The sequence below is a fragment of the Anabas testudineus genome, chromosome 18 (assembly GCF_900324465.2).
Source record: "Anabas testudineus chromosome 18, fAnaTes1.2, whole genome shotgun sequence".
Taxonomy (NCBI): Eukaryota; Metazoa; Chordata; class Actinopteri; order Anabantiformes; family Anabantidae; genus Anabas; species Anabas testudineus.
In genome coordinates this window covers 23,210,929-23,226,437 of record NC_046627.1, presented here as the reverse complement: position 1 = coordinate 23,226,437, position 15,509 = coordinate 23,210,929, and the positions used below count along the sequence as shown (strand labels likewise).

The window sequence follows — 15,509 nt, the reverse complement described above, 5'->3', positions numbered from 1 at the left end:
ACAGTTTTTGCAGTTTTTTTTATTATAAGAAAAATAAACAAATTAATGAACAGTTTTGTAAATGAGCATTTATGAAAATGATATTCAGACAAAAACTAAAATGTTGGTATGCTAATATACAGTTGAAAATTAACCTTTGTTTCATCTTAAAGGATGCAAGTCACAATGTCAGTTGTGGCCTGTATATTTTTAGTTAATAGCTATAGATGCACCACACTTTGATTAAACTGGTTAATACAACATTGTTTTTTGTTTAAAATGTTCCTACATAGTGCACAATTAGGTTACAGTTACATTAAACTTAACATTTGAATGTAGGATTTTAAAATATAACATAGCAAATATTTCTACTCTGCATGAAAATATCTAAACATTTTCTCCACCTGTGGTTCTCACTGTCTGAATCAAGTCTGAATTAAGATACATGCAGAATTTTGTGACTTCAATAAAAAAACAGAGGGGCCATGTTTTTGCCTAAGACTGAAAGAGTAAGTAAAGATCAGCTGCTTGTGACTCCTTCCACTCCCTCCACTTGTCTTTCCCTGTGTCTCACACTGTCCTGATCAGGAAATGCCAGTGTCACAGGCGGATCGCAATCCTGTTTACGCGTATGGAGATAAAACTCCTCCTGGGTCTGTGTCTTCCTCTGCCAAATGAGACCAACTGCCGTCTCTCTCAGAAGGCATCTCCGCTCTGCTCCCTCAGGCTGCAGGAACTAATCCCAAAGCCTCAAAAAGCCTGGACCCTAATAAAAATACTCCTGTGTGTACAGTCACACATTTATCTCTGCTGACCCACTTTCTTTTCGTATTTTATTTTCTTGAAACACAAATCTTCAGAGTGTTTTTCAGGGCAGTGTTGTGGGTGTTTCCAGCTGAATCAACCCACTAACCTATATCTTACTCAGCCCATTTTTACATTTTGCAGAAAGACAAGAGGAAGCTCAGCAGCAAAGGGGACTCGACTATGTTTTACCAACTTTAATTTGCTGACCCACTTCTTTAATAAACATACCACTTTTTTTTTCTGGAGCCACACAAGCCATGAGGTTTTATAGCAGCATTAAACACGCATTTCTGGAGTCTTATTACAGATGTTGACAGAAGTAGGATAAGCATTTGTTTAAACTGTCAAAAGATTAATAGCTGTAGTGAGAACTGAAATTTTAATTGTGAAGGACAAGGATCAGAGGCAGTTGGACTAGCAGCAGTCTTTTAGTGCGAGAGATCACATGTAGAAAGCTGATCTGATGTTAAAGGAGAATATTGTTATCACCGCTGGGGAATGCCACTTACAATCCGAGAATATCAGAGTAATGATCAGAGGTTGCTTCCCACACTGATATGCTCCATCACCACTAGATGACAGCAGCAGACAAGTTCTTATGTAAGCTTTTCCTCCTCTCTTCAAATCTATAAGAGCTCGTCTTGTTAAACTTGTTTTCCAATAATAAATGAATCAGTATTTTACTTTAGTTTAATGAGCAGTTCTTAGAAAAATCTTTTTTGGAAATCAACATGGTGGTTAAACCCAACATAAACTGTTCTGGGGTCTATGACAATCAGTATTAAATTACATGGTTTAGTGAAGAAAACTTTAGATATTAGGACATTACAAGACCCATAAGATAAAGTGTTTCTTAATCTTGGAGTGTGGACACATGTCTCTTGCATTCCTCATGGTAATAAAAGTAATTGTACATGTACTTACTGTACTATTCCAGCAGAGGGAAGCCTAGTACAATAAAGCTGGCAGCTCGGGGCCAACTCTGTCTCTTTAACCTTGTAATAAACATGAATTTAAGTTTTATAGTGTATGATTGTTGTAATAAGAAAAGTTCATTGACACTGTGAAGTGAGTGTGACTCTACCTATATTTTAAAGTTAGAATAACGGCGTCAGTAAAAATTATTGGTTATTTTTATCGATACAAATACAGCTTTCATTATGTGTCCTAGAGCTTTATTGTCCACTATTGCACATTGCACATATCTTATATGTCATAAGCGTTATTGGGAAACTGGACAAACATAAGCTTTTATTTTTAAGAACACCCGCAAACCACATGCTATTTACAATACTGTATCTACGGTTTTAATGAAAACCATTCACACCACATGCATTTTGAGTTGTTTCATTTTTTTATTTTCCCCAGCAGTAACAAAAATACAGGCATTTTTCAATATGATCTTAGTCATTTACATATTCATATAGATGTACAAGTGAGAGCCAGTGAGAAAAAGTGCTTTAAAAATCATCTTTGAATAATATTCACTTCATCATTAGAAAACAGGAAAAGAAACTGGAAGTAGAACCAAAGACAAAATAAGATTTAAATCTACGGGTTTGGAGTTTAGAGGTGAATAAATCAGTGCAGTGTACTTCAGTTACACCTGGCAGCAGAACATGATTCATTCATGTGGAGAGGAAACCTTGTAACTGCGACCTTTTAACAGATACATCACTGCCAATGTCCAAGGTTTTCACAGGCCCTGACGTGTTGGAGCATGTTTTGTGACCCTGAGGCCCAGAGGCAACGACCCAGCGTGTAACAAATCACTACTGTCATGGGAAAACTGTAAGTCTGCTTTGTTTCAGTTGTGGAGACCGTGAAGTTTAACGTGGCCCCAGATCTCCAGTGTCAGCCTGAAGGATGGAAGGTGTGTGATGTGAGCGAAAACTTGCTTGGCTAACATGCTAAGGAGCTAATTAGCCAATGTAGCCAAAGTTAGCTTCTGAATTGACAGCTTAAGGGAATATTAAAGAAAACGAGAAGCGACAGATTTTGGTCATCGTTTTGTTGTGAAACTGTGCTATGGTTTACATGCTTTTTTTAAAAAATGACTATTGGTTATGTATGATATGTAATTTAAGCTAGCACTAGCATGCAACTCAGAATCAATCCATCCTGCTCAACCCAGCCCCAGATGATTTGTAGTTAAACCAAGACTGAGGTTAAGTCGTGCATCATAATTTCAAATAGTTTACAGTGATTTGAAATGTCTTGACTAACCAAATGGCTTTGAGAGACTCTGAAGATCTAAAGGTCTTCGCTCGGACTAATGTGCAACAACTGGGGTCGAGGTCAAATAGGAAATGAAAACCCTCAAACATGGCAGCAAGGCAACTTCTCAGGGCAGGAGAGGGGGAACTCCCTCTGGGTCACACAGCAAAAACAACATTCACTCAGCTGGGATTTAGGCTGAACCACAAAGACACATCACACACACACACAGGACACAAACAATGTTGAGCAGATGGAAACAAACACAAGGCCGTCTTCGAACTGAAGAATGTTATTCTGACCCACATAGGCGACGAGGCAGAGGTAGAGGAGAATCAGCACGTGTGTCGGTTTGGAGGTGGTGAGAAGCGTCTCTCCGACCCTCTGTGTCAGTCAGGTGGATGTTATTGAGGAAATACCAGGCAAATCCCTTTTTAAAGTGCTCCTGCTTTTTCTTACATTTTCATTACACAAAGTTTTGTGTATGTGTGTGTCTGGAAAATTGATTGAAAAGGACGTGAGAAGTGTGTGTGTGTGTGTGTGTGTGTGTGTGCAGTCTTGAAGAACTAAGGTGGTGTGTGCATGTAAGCTGACCTGTCTATATCTAAATAAATTAACAAGGCCCGGCAGGTTTTTCCTCTGCGGGTGGACTTTATGTTGACAGATCACCTGCTGCTATTTTCCCGTCACACACATGCACATACAGTAAATGCATACGTCGACTCTTCACTCAGCCTCTCACCATAAACATCACCCTCTCTTTTTTACACATACACATTAACAACCCTGTGAAGTCTGTGTTTAACTGAACAAGTGCCTGTTTCATTGCTGCTACTCCCATTTCCCTGCTGTAATACCATCCACATGCTCCTGTATGTGTGTGTGTGTTGTTTCTGTCTTTCAGTCTGTGTGGATGGATGCAAGTGCACATACAGGTGTGATGTCATATGTCTTTGTGTGCATGTGTGTATATATATACACAGGTGTGCTATTTTGTGTGTGTGAGGTCCAAGAGGAGCTCTACAACGGCCAAGATGACAGACACACAGGGTTGAGGTGAAAGGCCTTTGTTCCTGCCGCACAGTTCGAGCTCCCGTCTCTTCTTACCAGAACATATATAGGTCAGAGCCTGACTGCATTCATCTGCAGCAGGACGCAGCTCCTATAGGAGGAGGGAATCTAAACCCTACTAGTTGATTTTTTTCCCACCAATAACAAACACTGGATGGAGGGTCAACAAAAAACTGTGGATAGTAAATTAAATGTGAGATTTTTATAGGCCAAACTGGCAACCACATCTGGCAGCATCAAAAGGAGGTTCGATAGAGATATGTGCAAGTAAGGCACATTAGTCAGTTTAGTGCTAGGATATAATGAAAAGTTTTATTTACGCTTTATTTATCTTAAATAGCCTAAAAAGTGTGATTAGTGAAGTTAAACCAAACAAACAATATGGTCAATTATCTATTCCTTCACAAAAGAAGTCAGTTAATCATAATGGGCACGCAGTTACATAATTATACGTCAGGGTAGTGGGTGCTGACATGTGGCCATTAAGGACACTAAGGTCATGTCCTCTTATGTTTGGTTTAGGTGGTTGTGTTTAGGTGACAATCATCTTAGCGACCTTGATCTGAGGTCACACACACACGCACACCCCCTCTAAATACATGTAGTGTGTGTCATTGGACATTTGAATCATCATCCTTTGCACCAGTTCAAAGGTTAGCTTTGAAATGTGTTTGTACAGTTGTGAGCTCTTCAGGGGGGACTGTTCTGACAACCTACTATTTCAAAGTGATCAGCTGACACAAACAAAAATATTTCATGGCAAAACATGACTTTCACTTGTTCTTTTGCATAATGGTTTGTTATTGTAAAATGCTAACAGTAGTGCCGTTCATTTCAGTGAACGGTGATCAGAGGGTATTTGTTTGTAAATGTGTGAGGAGTTCAGGGACTGTATAGACTGTAGGTCAGTTGCAATTGGGAAACACCAAGAGCTTAATGGCCTGTATCAATCACAGAACCCATAGTGATTAAGACAAGTTGGACAAATTATTGTTCACTGAAAATCAAGATTATGAGACATGGCAGCCAGAGGGTGCAACACTACCTCCTCAAGATGTTCTACATACCGTATCATCTCCACCTCCAAAAGAAAGAATGAATAACACCTGGACGTTAGTTAATTATGCTAAAGTAATAGTCATTAGAAGCAGCTTCTGTTAGGAGGTCTTATCAGAAAGGTTTAACGTTGACTCACTTTGATTGACTGAACGTTTTTGACACACTGAAACCACAGTGTGTGTTTAGGTTGGGTTAGAGTAGCCTTCACGCCTTATGATGACAAAACAGGCAATGTGTCCTTATCAGCAACACGGAAGCGTGCTGATAGCAGGGTCTGACAAAAACTGTTTTGACACAAACATCAAAGTGGCAGAACAGGAAAAACTAAAAGCAGCGGGCATGCAAATTTATGGGTTCTTTCAGTTCATGTTCACAGATGTTGACAAAACCCTGTAACTTGAACAAATGGAAGTGATATCCAGGATCTTTGACAATCGTCTGGCTCGACCCCCTATAAGTCAATGTACAATGTAAGTAAAAAAAAAAAAAGAAAAATAGGTGAACACGTTGTGGCTACTGATGACCAAAAGGCCTTGTCTGTTTTAGTGAAGCTATGCAACAGATACAGAAACAACTTACTCCATTCAGGGGCTATGCCCTGAAAGTTTCCACGTCTCTCCATCTAATTCATTACGCTCAGAAAAGGAGAACTGATTACAGACACGCTACAGAAACTCTCCTTGTCCAAGAGGCCTGATTGATATCGGGCACCGTCTTAAATAACATGTTCTATGAATACGACTGGTTGAGCTGAATTCAAATGAAAATGGGAAAGAAAGAAAAAAGGAGTGAGAAGTACATTAAGATAACCAGTTCTCAGACAATCAGTTTCTTTGTGAGACCAAGAGACAGGAGTCTTTTTCCCATGAGACCAGTCTAATATTGTCCATTAAGAAAACAGGAAACATAGTGTTTTTCCTCGGAAGATCTCCCATACAGTCATGTTTCCCCATTTTAATTTTGCTTACTTCACAGAGAAAGGACGGCACTGTGATAAGATGGGGACCAAGTCCAACTGGTGTATTTTGTACATATGTTTCCAAAAGGCTGACTCAGACCTTCATGACGATCAACTCGTCTTCATCAAGCCATCGTGACGTGAGTGGTCGAGGAAAGAGCAGCGGAGCAACAAAGTGTTCCTACAATCTTTGTTTCTGTTCAAGCTCTATGCTTCTGTGTTTCTTCTTTAAGGAAAAGGAAAGTTAAGGCAAAACAAAACATCATTAATCCCATCAGGTTTGTTTCAACCAACCCAGTTTTATCCTAGAAAAGAAAATGCACTGATTGAAGGTAAATGAAAAACAGTTCACACAGCTCCATTACAAAAAAAAAAATCAAAAGCAAGTTTCAAAACAGAAACAGGAGTATGCCTCTAATCTCTTTCTCTTTGTCGCTCAGTGTCTTTTCTGTTTCCTCGTTTTATCAACCAAGAAAGGGAGGAAAGTGAAAAACACGACAGGGGAGAGAAATTCTCTCTTTTTTGTCCATCAATTCCACTGAATCAACATCAACATTTTTCTTTTTGGAGGTCAGCATCCAGCGGGCACGTCTGACATGAAATCAAACTCGTTCTGACCCAGCCAAAGCTCGGGAAGCTCATTGGCCCGGTCCAAGCCGAGCTCCACCACCAGCGACATCAGAACTTCTTCATCCACAGGGTCAAAGTCGATAATTCCACCTGCACCAGCGCCTTGGTTTCCCATGCTGATCCCCACGCCCATTCCGCCGCCTCCAAGGCCTCCAGATGGACCCAGGAGCTGGTTTCCTGTGCCTAGAGGTGAGGTTCCAAAGCCCCTTTGGGCTCCACCAGGTGCTGGGTGTCCAGCAGAAGCACCGGCGAGGTTCTGGTAGTGCGAGTTGAGCTTCTGCAGCTGCATGCTGGCAATGAGATGAGGCCCCGTCTGCAGGCAGAAGGGCTGAGGTTTGGACAGCGGAGCAGAAGACAGCGTCAACCCAGGTGAGGATGCAGGCCCAGCAGATGGGGAGAAGGGTACAACAGAGGTTTTAGAGGAAGGGTAGTGGAGCAGAGAAGAGAGAGGAGAGGAAGAGGAGAGGTCCTTCATCGCGTGGGCGTTGGCAGGGAACAACAGTGAGGTCATCACCAGGAAAAGCAAGAGCCTGCAGGAAGAAATGGGAGATGTTATGGGGTGTCATCGCACAGAGGCACGAGCAGGAAGAGATAAGCTTGCTCGCTAAACAGAGATGGTACCTGACATCGTTGGGGTAGATACCATTAAAGGTGGGACATAAGTGCAAGAAGAATACAATAATAAAGCAATAGCTCGTTAAACGCTGTGCCAGTTCATTAAACCACAGTCAAAGTGGCAGACAGTACAAATACAGGGTTTTTATTTTATTGACATTTGCTGCATCAACACGTGGACATGTCTACTGTCCTTAATGTCACTTGTTCACTTTCCAAGAGTTAAAGCAGAAGATTGTTCTGTCCATTACTGTAAATATGACACTACCTTGTGAAAGAGAAAGGGCAACAGGTCAATACAAATTGTATTGACCTGTTGTAAGTCGACTTACAGAAGTAACTCCTTAATTTGCATTTTTTTGCAAAGTGAAAAAGGTCAAGGCCACCTTGGCATACCGCTAATGACACGTTTGTGCAAAACCTTCATGTTTTACTTGTACATTTTACAGTCAATGTCAAAGTTTTCTTAAACAACATGCTGTTGCTTCAATTCAAAACCAGATTCGTGGCTTGTGTTGTGCCTTTGTTGACTAAAGGAGAAATGACAAATAACCGAAGCAGTCATTTAATAGCTTTTCCTGACAAATATGCGGTTGCTTCAGACCGCAACAACAAAGGCATTGTTGACTTTAGAGCAGCTTTACTCATGTTCTTATGACCTGGTAAATCACTGAAGTCAGATCTGTCTGGGAAATGTACAACTAGGCGACCCTGGTGCCTGGACGGCTGCATGACTCTGTGTGCTTGAGCCTTATTTTGTGTGTGTATTAGCTTGATGTCTGCTTTTCCTTTTGACCTATTGAGCAGCAAATTAAGCATGAAAAGGCCGTGGGGAGAAAAGCTGTGGGTACCACTGGGGTTAGTGAGTGTTTATAGACCTATGTAAGGGTGTGTGTGTGAATGGAGTTCACGACAGAGCCTTTGAAGACTGATTGAGTCACATGGCAGGATAAATACATATGGGCCCTGAGAGCAGTGCATATGTGTGAGCATGTGTGTCTGTGCGAGCATGAGAAAGTGTGTCATGTTTGAGAAAATGCCATAGAAACGTGTGTGCAGGTAAAAAGAGCGAGTGAAGTGTGGTCGAGTGCGTTTTTAGTGTGTGTGACTTCAACCCTGTTGCAGAAAGTCTCCCAGAGACTCCCCAAGCTGGTTTATATTACACACTGTTCATGTGCATGTGTGCCTCGACACACACATCATGCGGCTATCCTTTGAGTAAGTTAATCACTTAATATGTGCCGATCCTCTGCCCCCTCGCCCCACCCCCACCCCCTCCGTCTTTCTGACAAGTGATTGTTCTATCTTTGTGAGGACCCTCCCCCCATTAAGCAAGGTCTTAACCCTCACAAAGCGTGTCAGAACTCAGCCAAACAAACTTCCCCAAAATGTTTTCACTGCCTGAAAATGTTTACGCTGTTAAGGTGTGAGGACTCAAAAAGTTAAGAAAGTCAAACTGGTCCTCACAAAGATAGATGCACAAGCGCAAACACACACGCACTGACCCCCGCCTCCCAGCATTGGCTCTCATTTAGCCAGAACATAATTGCTGCAGGCAGGCATGCAGCTGCACTCAACTGATATCATTAACACACACACAAAGATACCAAACAGCTGTCAATGGCATGTCTGTGTGTGTGTGTGTGTGTGTGTGTGTGTTCATTATTCATTGACTGATTACTGTCAGGGCCAGGCTGCACATGGTGTCTCTGCTCAACAGCTTTCCACCACATTGAGTCCAGGAGACACAAACAAAACACACCACATGCAGCTCTCATCTGCACATATTCTTTTCTCAGACACACAAACTGGATCTTTAAAAGATGTTCAATTCCTTAACGCTATATAGTAACAGACATTTTACATCTTAAAGGTGGGTTAGGTAACGTGCTGGACTGAAAATTGGCTTAAATTACAAAATATTGCATTAATGGAGAGGAGTATCCCGTCCCAGATGCAGCCAATATGTAACCATCACAGCCCTCCTGTGGGTAGGGACGAGTATTGCTTCAAAATATATGGATTTGGAGCAGTAATTTCATTTTTTTCCATCTCAAATGTCATAATTTTCTAATGGTGTGTGTTGTTTAGGAGATTTCAGAGTAGACCACATGTCCTGTAGGAACTTTGCTATAGAGAAACCTTCGGGTTGTCAACGCAAGGACTCTTAACACAAGTGAGTCGCCACAGTTTCATTGAATGTTTGTCCTCAAGTGGCCCAATTGGGACGTTCAGGCTTTAATTTAATTAAATGTGACATTTATAAGCATTAAGGAGACATAAAAATGCCCGGAGGGTGGAGAGAAGTGAGAAATTCATTTTTTCCCCTTGGGCTGTAGCTCATTATAACGTGGAGCCTACTGTTTGTCTCTGGAATGAAGATGGACCGGAGTCAAAAATGTTCAGTTTGCTCCTCTCTCCTCATGGAATAGGAGGGTGGTTTGCTGCAGTCAGGAAGGATGCTATGTGAAACTGCTGGAGGAGTGCCAATGTTTTTTCCTGTTCACAGCTGACCTGACTCATTGTGTTCTTCCACCACTTTTATGAGATTCTGAAATCAGCCCCAGCTTAGTTTCCCTGTAAATGATTTTATAAGCAGTCTAGGCTGCCGTCTTGGTCGTGGACTGGTCTACATTTACTTTAATTACCAGCGGTAGAAGTCTGCCCTCTCTGCCAGATTGGTAGCTCCTGCAGAAAACAGCTCAGTGTTAAAATACCAACTTTAGAGTTTAACACAGAAACAATATCACCAATGATAAAGCTCTGGGAACGTTTGGGGCATTTCTTGTTATTTTCCAAGATTTAATAAAGGAAAAGTCAACTTTAAATGTACATGGTAGTAGCTGTGGTTCTGTGGGCCTACAATGGGATTTCCATAATATCATAATTCCTGCCACAGGTCTGCAAATGTGTTTGCAAATGTTCAAACCTGCTGTTCTCCACCTGGCCACAAGGTGTCCTCAGCTCTAATAATCTCACACTTCACTTAGTTGCTTCAAATCACCTGTCTGTACTGTTGCTCTGTACCTAAATTCATGGCAGCACCCACCACTGAGATCACTGAGATTCAAATCTCGTTTATTGAGGTGTGAATGATAAAGGTTGTGAATTAAGCACCTAGAAATATCTCTACTTTGGTGCTTCAACGATACTGTACAATGCACTGCTTCCCTTGTGAATGGAGTAAATGAGTTTTTGTTTACTACAAAATCTTTGAATAGGTCAACAGAGCAAACAAAATCCAACAAATCTGCAGAAGTGTGACACGAATAGGGGATTTTACAGTGTAGCAGTGTAGCCAGGCTACAATAAACAAGAGTGATAATGTTAGAGATTATCCTGCTACTGGCTCTCCCCACTGACATGGTTTTAGAGTTACTGTTATTGTTTTTTTTTTTTTTTGTCCTTCAAAACCTTTAAAAACACATATGTGAATCAGAGAAATTAATTTTATGGGGGCATTTACTGAACACCACCTAAAAGCTCTGTATTTCTAAACTCCTGCTTAAATAAGTACAAGACAGCAGACTGATCTCACTGTATTCACTGTTAAGTCTCCACTGGGTCTGAATAATGAAGACAGACACGTTTCCATAATTAAGTGCAAAACCACAACAACAACAAAAACATCAACAAAAACACTTTCTCTTCCACCACGTCAGGTGGTGGAAGAGACTTTTAAGTCAACATGCATAAGAAATGATGACGTCCAGCTATAAATCAAGATGCATCCAAACAAAATGCAGGAATATATATGATGGAAAGCTGCTACATGGTCCCTGCTGTTTCAGGAAGTTCGGAAAACCATCTGTACCACAAGGGCCCATTAAAATAAAGATATTTCTAGTAGGATCCTTATCACTGGAAGACTACAGGAATGCCTTTGTGATTGGTCATCAGGGGGCACACGCACACGCACACCTCCAACAACGGAGGTTTCAATTCCACAATTAAAGCGTGACGAGCAAATTGAAACGTCAGTCTCACGCACACACACACACACACACACCATATGCTGCCCCAGCGAGACGCGCCGGCCACTTGTTTGAATCGCCTCCAACATCCACACTGCAGACGCGTAATGAGAAGTCCGTGTGAGGAAAACCAGATTTCACATGGTCCTCCAAACGTTTAGTGGTCTACATACACTCCCTTCAGTTTGAAACACTTCCAAAGCGCAGTTTAATTCGTGTTAGAGCTGAAATGCAAGAAGAAATGCATGCTTTTTAAAGTAAAACCTGCACTTGTATCACTTCTTCTTGTGCAGGGATGCCTGCCATTCATCTCTGTTCTAAAACTAAGATGTGGGCGCAGCTTAAGGTGGTTTAAATTGAGTTTATCTGCATCTTCGAGCTGGAACATAAGGAGAAACAGAAAGCGCCTGACCTCATTTAAAATGTTCACAAAGAGAAGATCCCGTGAAAAACTTTCCCTAGAAACATCTACAGCACAGTCCCAGCTCTGACAGCTGCTGGAGGCCAAGAGGGACCACAAACCCATGTCAGGACCAGGAGGGGTGGAGAGATTCAGAAACAAACCAACCTGTGAGAAAAGCCCGGTGCGGGATGACAGCGGAGAGCAGCCAAAGTGTGTGTGCTGGGAATAAAAGCCAGCAAAGAGCAGTTGGTGCTGGTCTGTGGAGAGCCAGAGTCCGCAGGAATAAACCGAGCTGACAGCAACACCGGGACTGAGTGAGTGCAGAGACTCGGAGGGTTTGTCAGCTCCTCAAAGAGCTTGTGACTAAAGCGTTTTGTGCCTCTCTCTCTCTCTCTCTCTCTCTTTCTCCTCACTGACCAGCCCGGTGTGTGTGTGTGTCTGTGTGTGAGTGTTCAGGCTGCCAAACAAAACCAGGAGCTGGACTATCAGAGGATTTGGATTGAGGCAGGAAGAAGGAACCCTGAGGCAAACAAGTGCTCATCACGCTCCAAAGAGATTTTCAAAGATGATAACATTCAAGATGGAAAAAAATTCATTATCCCAGAGGGAAATCGTTTCGCCTTGTTACATTTGCTCTTAAGTCAGACAGAAAGAAAAGAAACCACAACTAGAAAATACAGAATAACATCAACACAAAAACACTCTCTATATTCAGAATATGTCAGATGGATGAAAATATTTCAGTAATTATAGTCCAGTGTGGAATGACAACAGATATATGACAGAAATTGTCAGTTTCCCCTTCTCTTACAGAGAGGGGAGGAGTTATACAGTTTGATGGCCACAGGTAGAAAGGATCTCCCGTGGCGTTCTGCGGAGCACTTGATGTTGATCAGTCTCTGGCTGAACGTGCTCCTCTGTCCAGCCAGCTCTGAGTGCTGGTCAGTCCTTTGTCCAGTCCAGTCCAAAAACACTCCCAGGTATTTGTACTCGGATGCGACCTCCACCTTCAGAGAGATGGGTGAAAAGACTCCCAGATTTCCTAAAGTCCACTGCCAGCTCCTCTGTTTTACAAAGGTTAGGTTTGAGATAGTTGAGTCCGCAGAACTGTCCATCAGAGAACCTCTGTAGATGTCAGGACTCTGAGTTGTATCTGAAGTGTGCGGTGTACAGGGTGAAGAGGAAGGGAGGCAGAACTGAGACAGATAAGCACGCATGAGTCAAATGATTTATTATTGTTAACAGAAATAGAGAAAACAGTCTGCTTAAAACACACCCAACCACACACACACGTTTCATGTTTTCCTGATCCTTTAACTTCAGATTTTGTGGTTTGTACACTTCCAGTCATCACAGAGTTCACTTAGGTTTTCTCTATGTGTTCATGCACTGTGAAGTACTGGGGTTTAGAAAGGTACTTGGCTAAATGAAGCTACATTCTTAACACCCTGTTCTTAAACTTAAACGATTTCATACTTTATTACAGAGAAATATTGTTTTTTGACACTTAAAAAAAAAACACCTGATGTAGTTCTATAATGTACCCAGCATTATTCAATGTATTCAAGTTTGCATATAAAGTATGTACCGATCAGCTGCGTTCATGGCTGGGCTATAACAAAACCATATCCTACCTAAACCCACCAAACTGAAAGAGTCATAAAACGACTACAGATAGGTTCGCTGTGCTGTTTCATTGTCATTTAGTGTCTCCTTTTGGTTGCTTTACTTCTCTTATGGATGGTTTTGTGTCTTTTAACTGAGCTCTGTAACATATTAACACTTAATGGACTTGTCCTGGTTCTTTTCCACAGTAGCAGGTGTCAACGTTAACAATGATTCTGTGAGCCAGTGTGAAGAACACCTGAAACTGGAGAAGGGAAATGGAATTCAGCCATCGTTAATTTCACTATTTAAACACGTGGTTTCCTCACTGTAACTGTGTCAAAACGCCTGTTGTGTCAGTCCAGCTCAGAATCTGGACAAATCCAGCCTCCAGAGTTTCCAGGCGGCAGCTGTGCGGGGCAGATGTTGCTCATTCTGAAGCAAACACCATCGAGAATCAAATGGACCATTTCAGACCACTCTGTCTTTGTCTGGGTCACTCACCCAGAGAGAGAGAGAGAGAGAGAGAGGAGACCACACATGTGTGTGAATGATTTGCATAACTACATGTTTTCCCTCGTGGAGATGTCTTCATGTCATTAGAGACGCTGATGAATATCTGCTGAATGATTCATCATGTCAGGTTGGCTGGTGGTTGGAACATGAGGGATAACATTGGTAACGTTTCATGGTTTGTGAACGTTTGCCACTACTCTGGTAGCATCGTGTCTCATTACCAGTTGATTTACCAGCTTTGAAATGTGGAGTGACTTGTGGAAAAGCAACACTACTGACATCTGATTAAAGTGTCCCACAGCTTTCAGATTATTAAAGAGAATACATTTGGGGTGACCTGTAGCTCAGCTGGTCATCTATGGCCCCCAGAGTCAGTGGTTCAACTCCCGGTTCCTCCTGGTTCCATGTTGAGGTGTCCTCAGACAAGACACCGAACCCCCACTGTAGTGCTGTCATCTACTGCAGCTGTCCAAACAACCATTTCCCCCGGGGGATCAAAAAAGTATTGAGTTCATGTAGCGTGTAGCTTTTAATACCAGAAGTAAAAAGCTAATATTAGGCTGTAAACAAGCTGCAGAGTCACATGACCTCATCACCACCACTTAAAAAACCTGCAGACTCTGGAAGAGTGGGACATTTATTAATGTGTTTTATGGCCTGGTATTTACCACAGAGCTTATTTCAGGCATCAAATCAAAAACAACTATTCAAAAAGCCTCTTGACATTTGGGCCAACGAACCAGAAACGCTAAAAAGCTGAGTCATTTCCAGGTTTTAGGACTCTACTCTACTACAGTCCTCTATATTGTAAGCCTTGTGTTCAGTGTTGGAAATAAGTGTTTTCACCTTTTTTCTTTGTACAAACATCATTAAATACACCGACAAACAGTCAGTTAAATAAATGAAGCGTGTTAGGGGATAAATACTTAAAAAAGTTTTTTTAATTGTTATGCTGCTGAGGTTTTTCCTCATTAATTATTATATTATTATATTATTTGGGGCAAAAACAGCCTTTGAATCCTATTTTGACTAAATATCCATCATCAGAGGTGATCACTGACGGCCTGTGGAACTGTTTACATGTTTAAAAGTTTGTTCTCTGTCACCTGGAGAAGCTTAAACCCAACACCGCCTCCTCTGGGCTGCTTAGTCCATTTTATTCATAGAGGACAAACAAAGGCTGTTTGGGAAAAAGGAAAATCACTCAATGTGTTGTTGGGAAACGTAAACCTCGAGAAAACCCCCCCAAAAAAGGCCTCCTCTGTCCCTCCCCCAACTCCTGCTTAAAAAGAACAAGTCTATTCCACATTGACCATTCATCACCATTCATCTCAACAGTCTGTGGAAGGGGGCCGTCATTACGCGCCAGCGTGGTCAAGTGCCACGCGCTCAGCCTCTCTTCAGTTAAGCAGATAAAAGGCGGCATCTGTCTTTATTGTGCGAGCAAATCCCCTCCGCCGTCCACCGCAGACACTTCAACATGTTGATGCAGAGGAGGACGTATACACGGAGGCCCCCCCCCCCCGGCACTTTGTTCCCTCAGGGGAGACGTTATGCAAATCAAACAAACCGTTTGTGATTTCCATCTCTGCAGACAAATAATTACAGCTTGTTGGTCAAACTGTCAGCATACCAACTGGACTTTTGTTCCGAGGTTGGAAAAGTAATAAAGCTG

At 41.9% G+C, this 15,509-nt stretch overlaps 1 protein-coding gene across 1 annotated transcript; it reads right to left on the bottom strand.

Annotated features, from left to right (window-relative positions):
• Positions 1 to 5,300: 5,300 nt before the first annotated feature.
• Positions 5,301 to 12,113, bottom strand: cited1 (Cbp/p300-interacting transactivator, with Glu/Asp-rich carboxy-terminal domain, 1). Its single transcript, XM_026353069.1, has 2 exons — positions 11,879 to 12,113; positions 5,301 to 7,251 (listed from the first exon to the last, which is right to left on the bottom strand). The coding sequence occupies exon 2, from the start codon at positions 7,230 to 7,232 to the stop codon at positions 6,663 to 6,665; it is 570 nt and encodes a 189-aa protein (XP_026208854.1). The 5' UTR covers positions 7,233 to 7,251; positions 11,879 to 12,113; the 3' UTR covers positions 5,301 to 6,662.
• Between the last annotated feature and the right edge of the window lie 3,396 nt (positions 12,114 to 15,509).

Coding starts and splice junctions, on each gene's coding strand:
- cited1 (XM_026353069.1), bottom strand. CDS start 7,232: ATGACCTCACTGTTGTTCCCTGCCAACGCCCACGCGATGAAGGACCTC.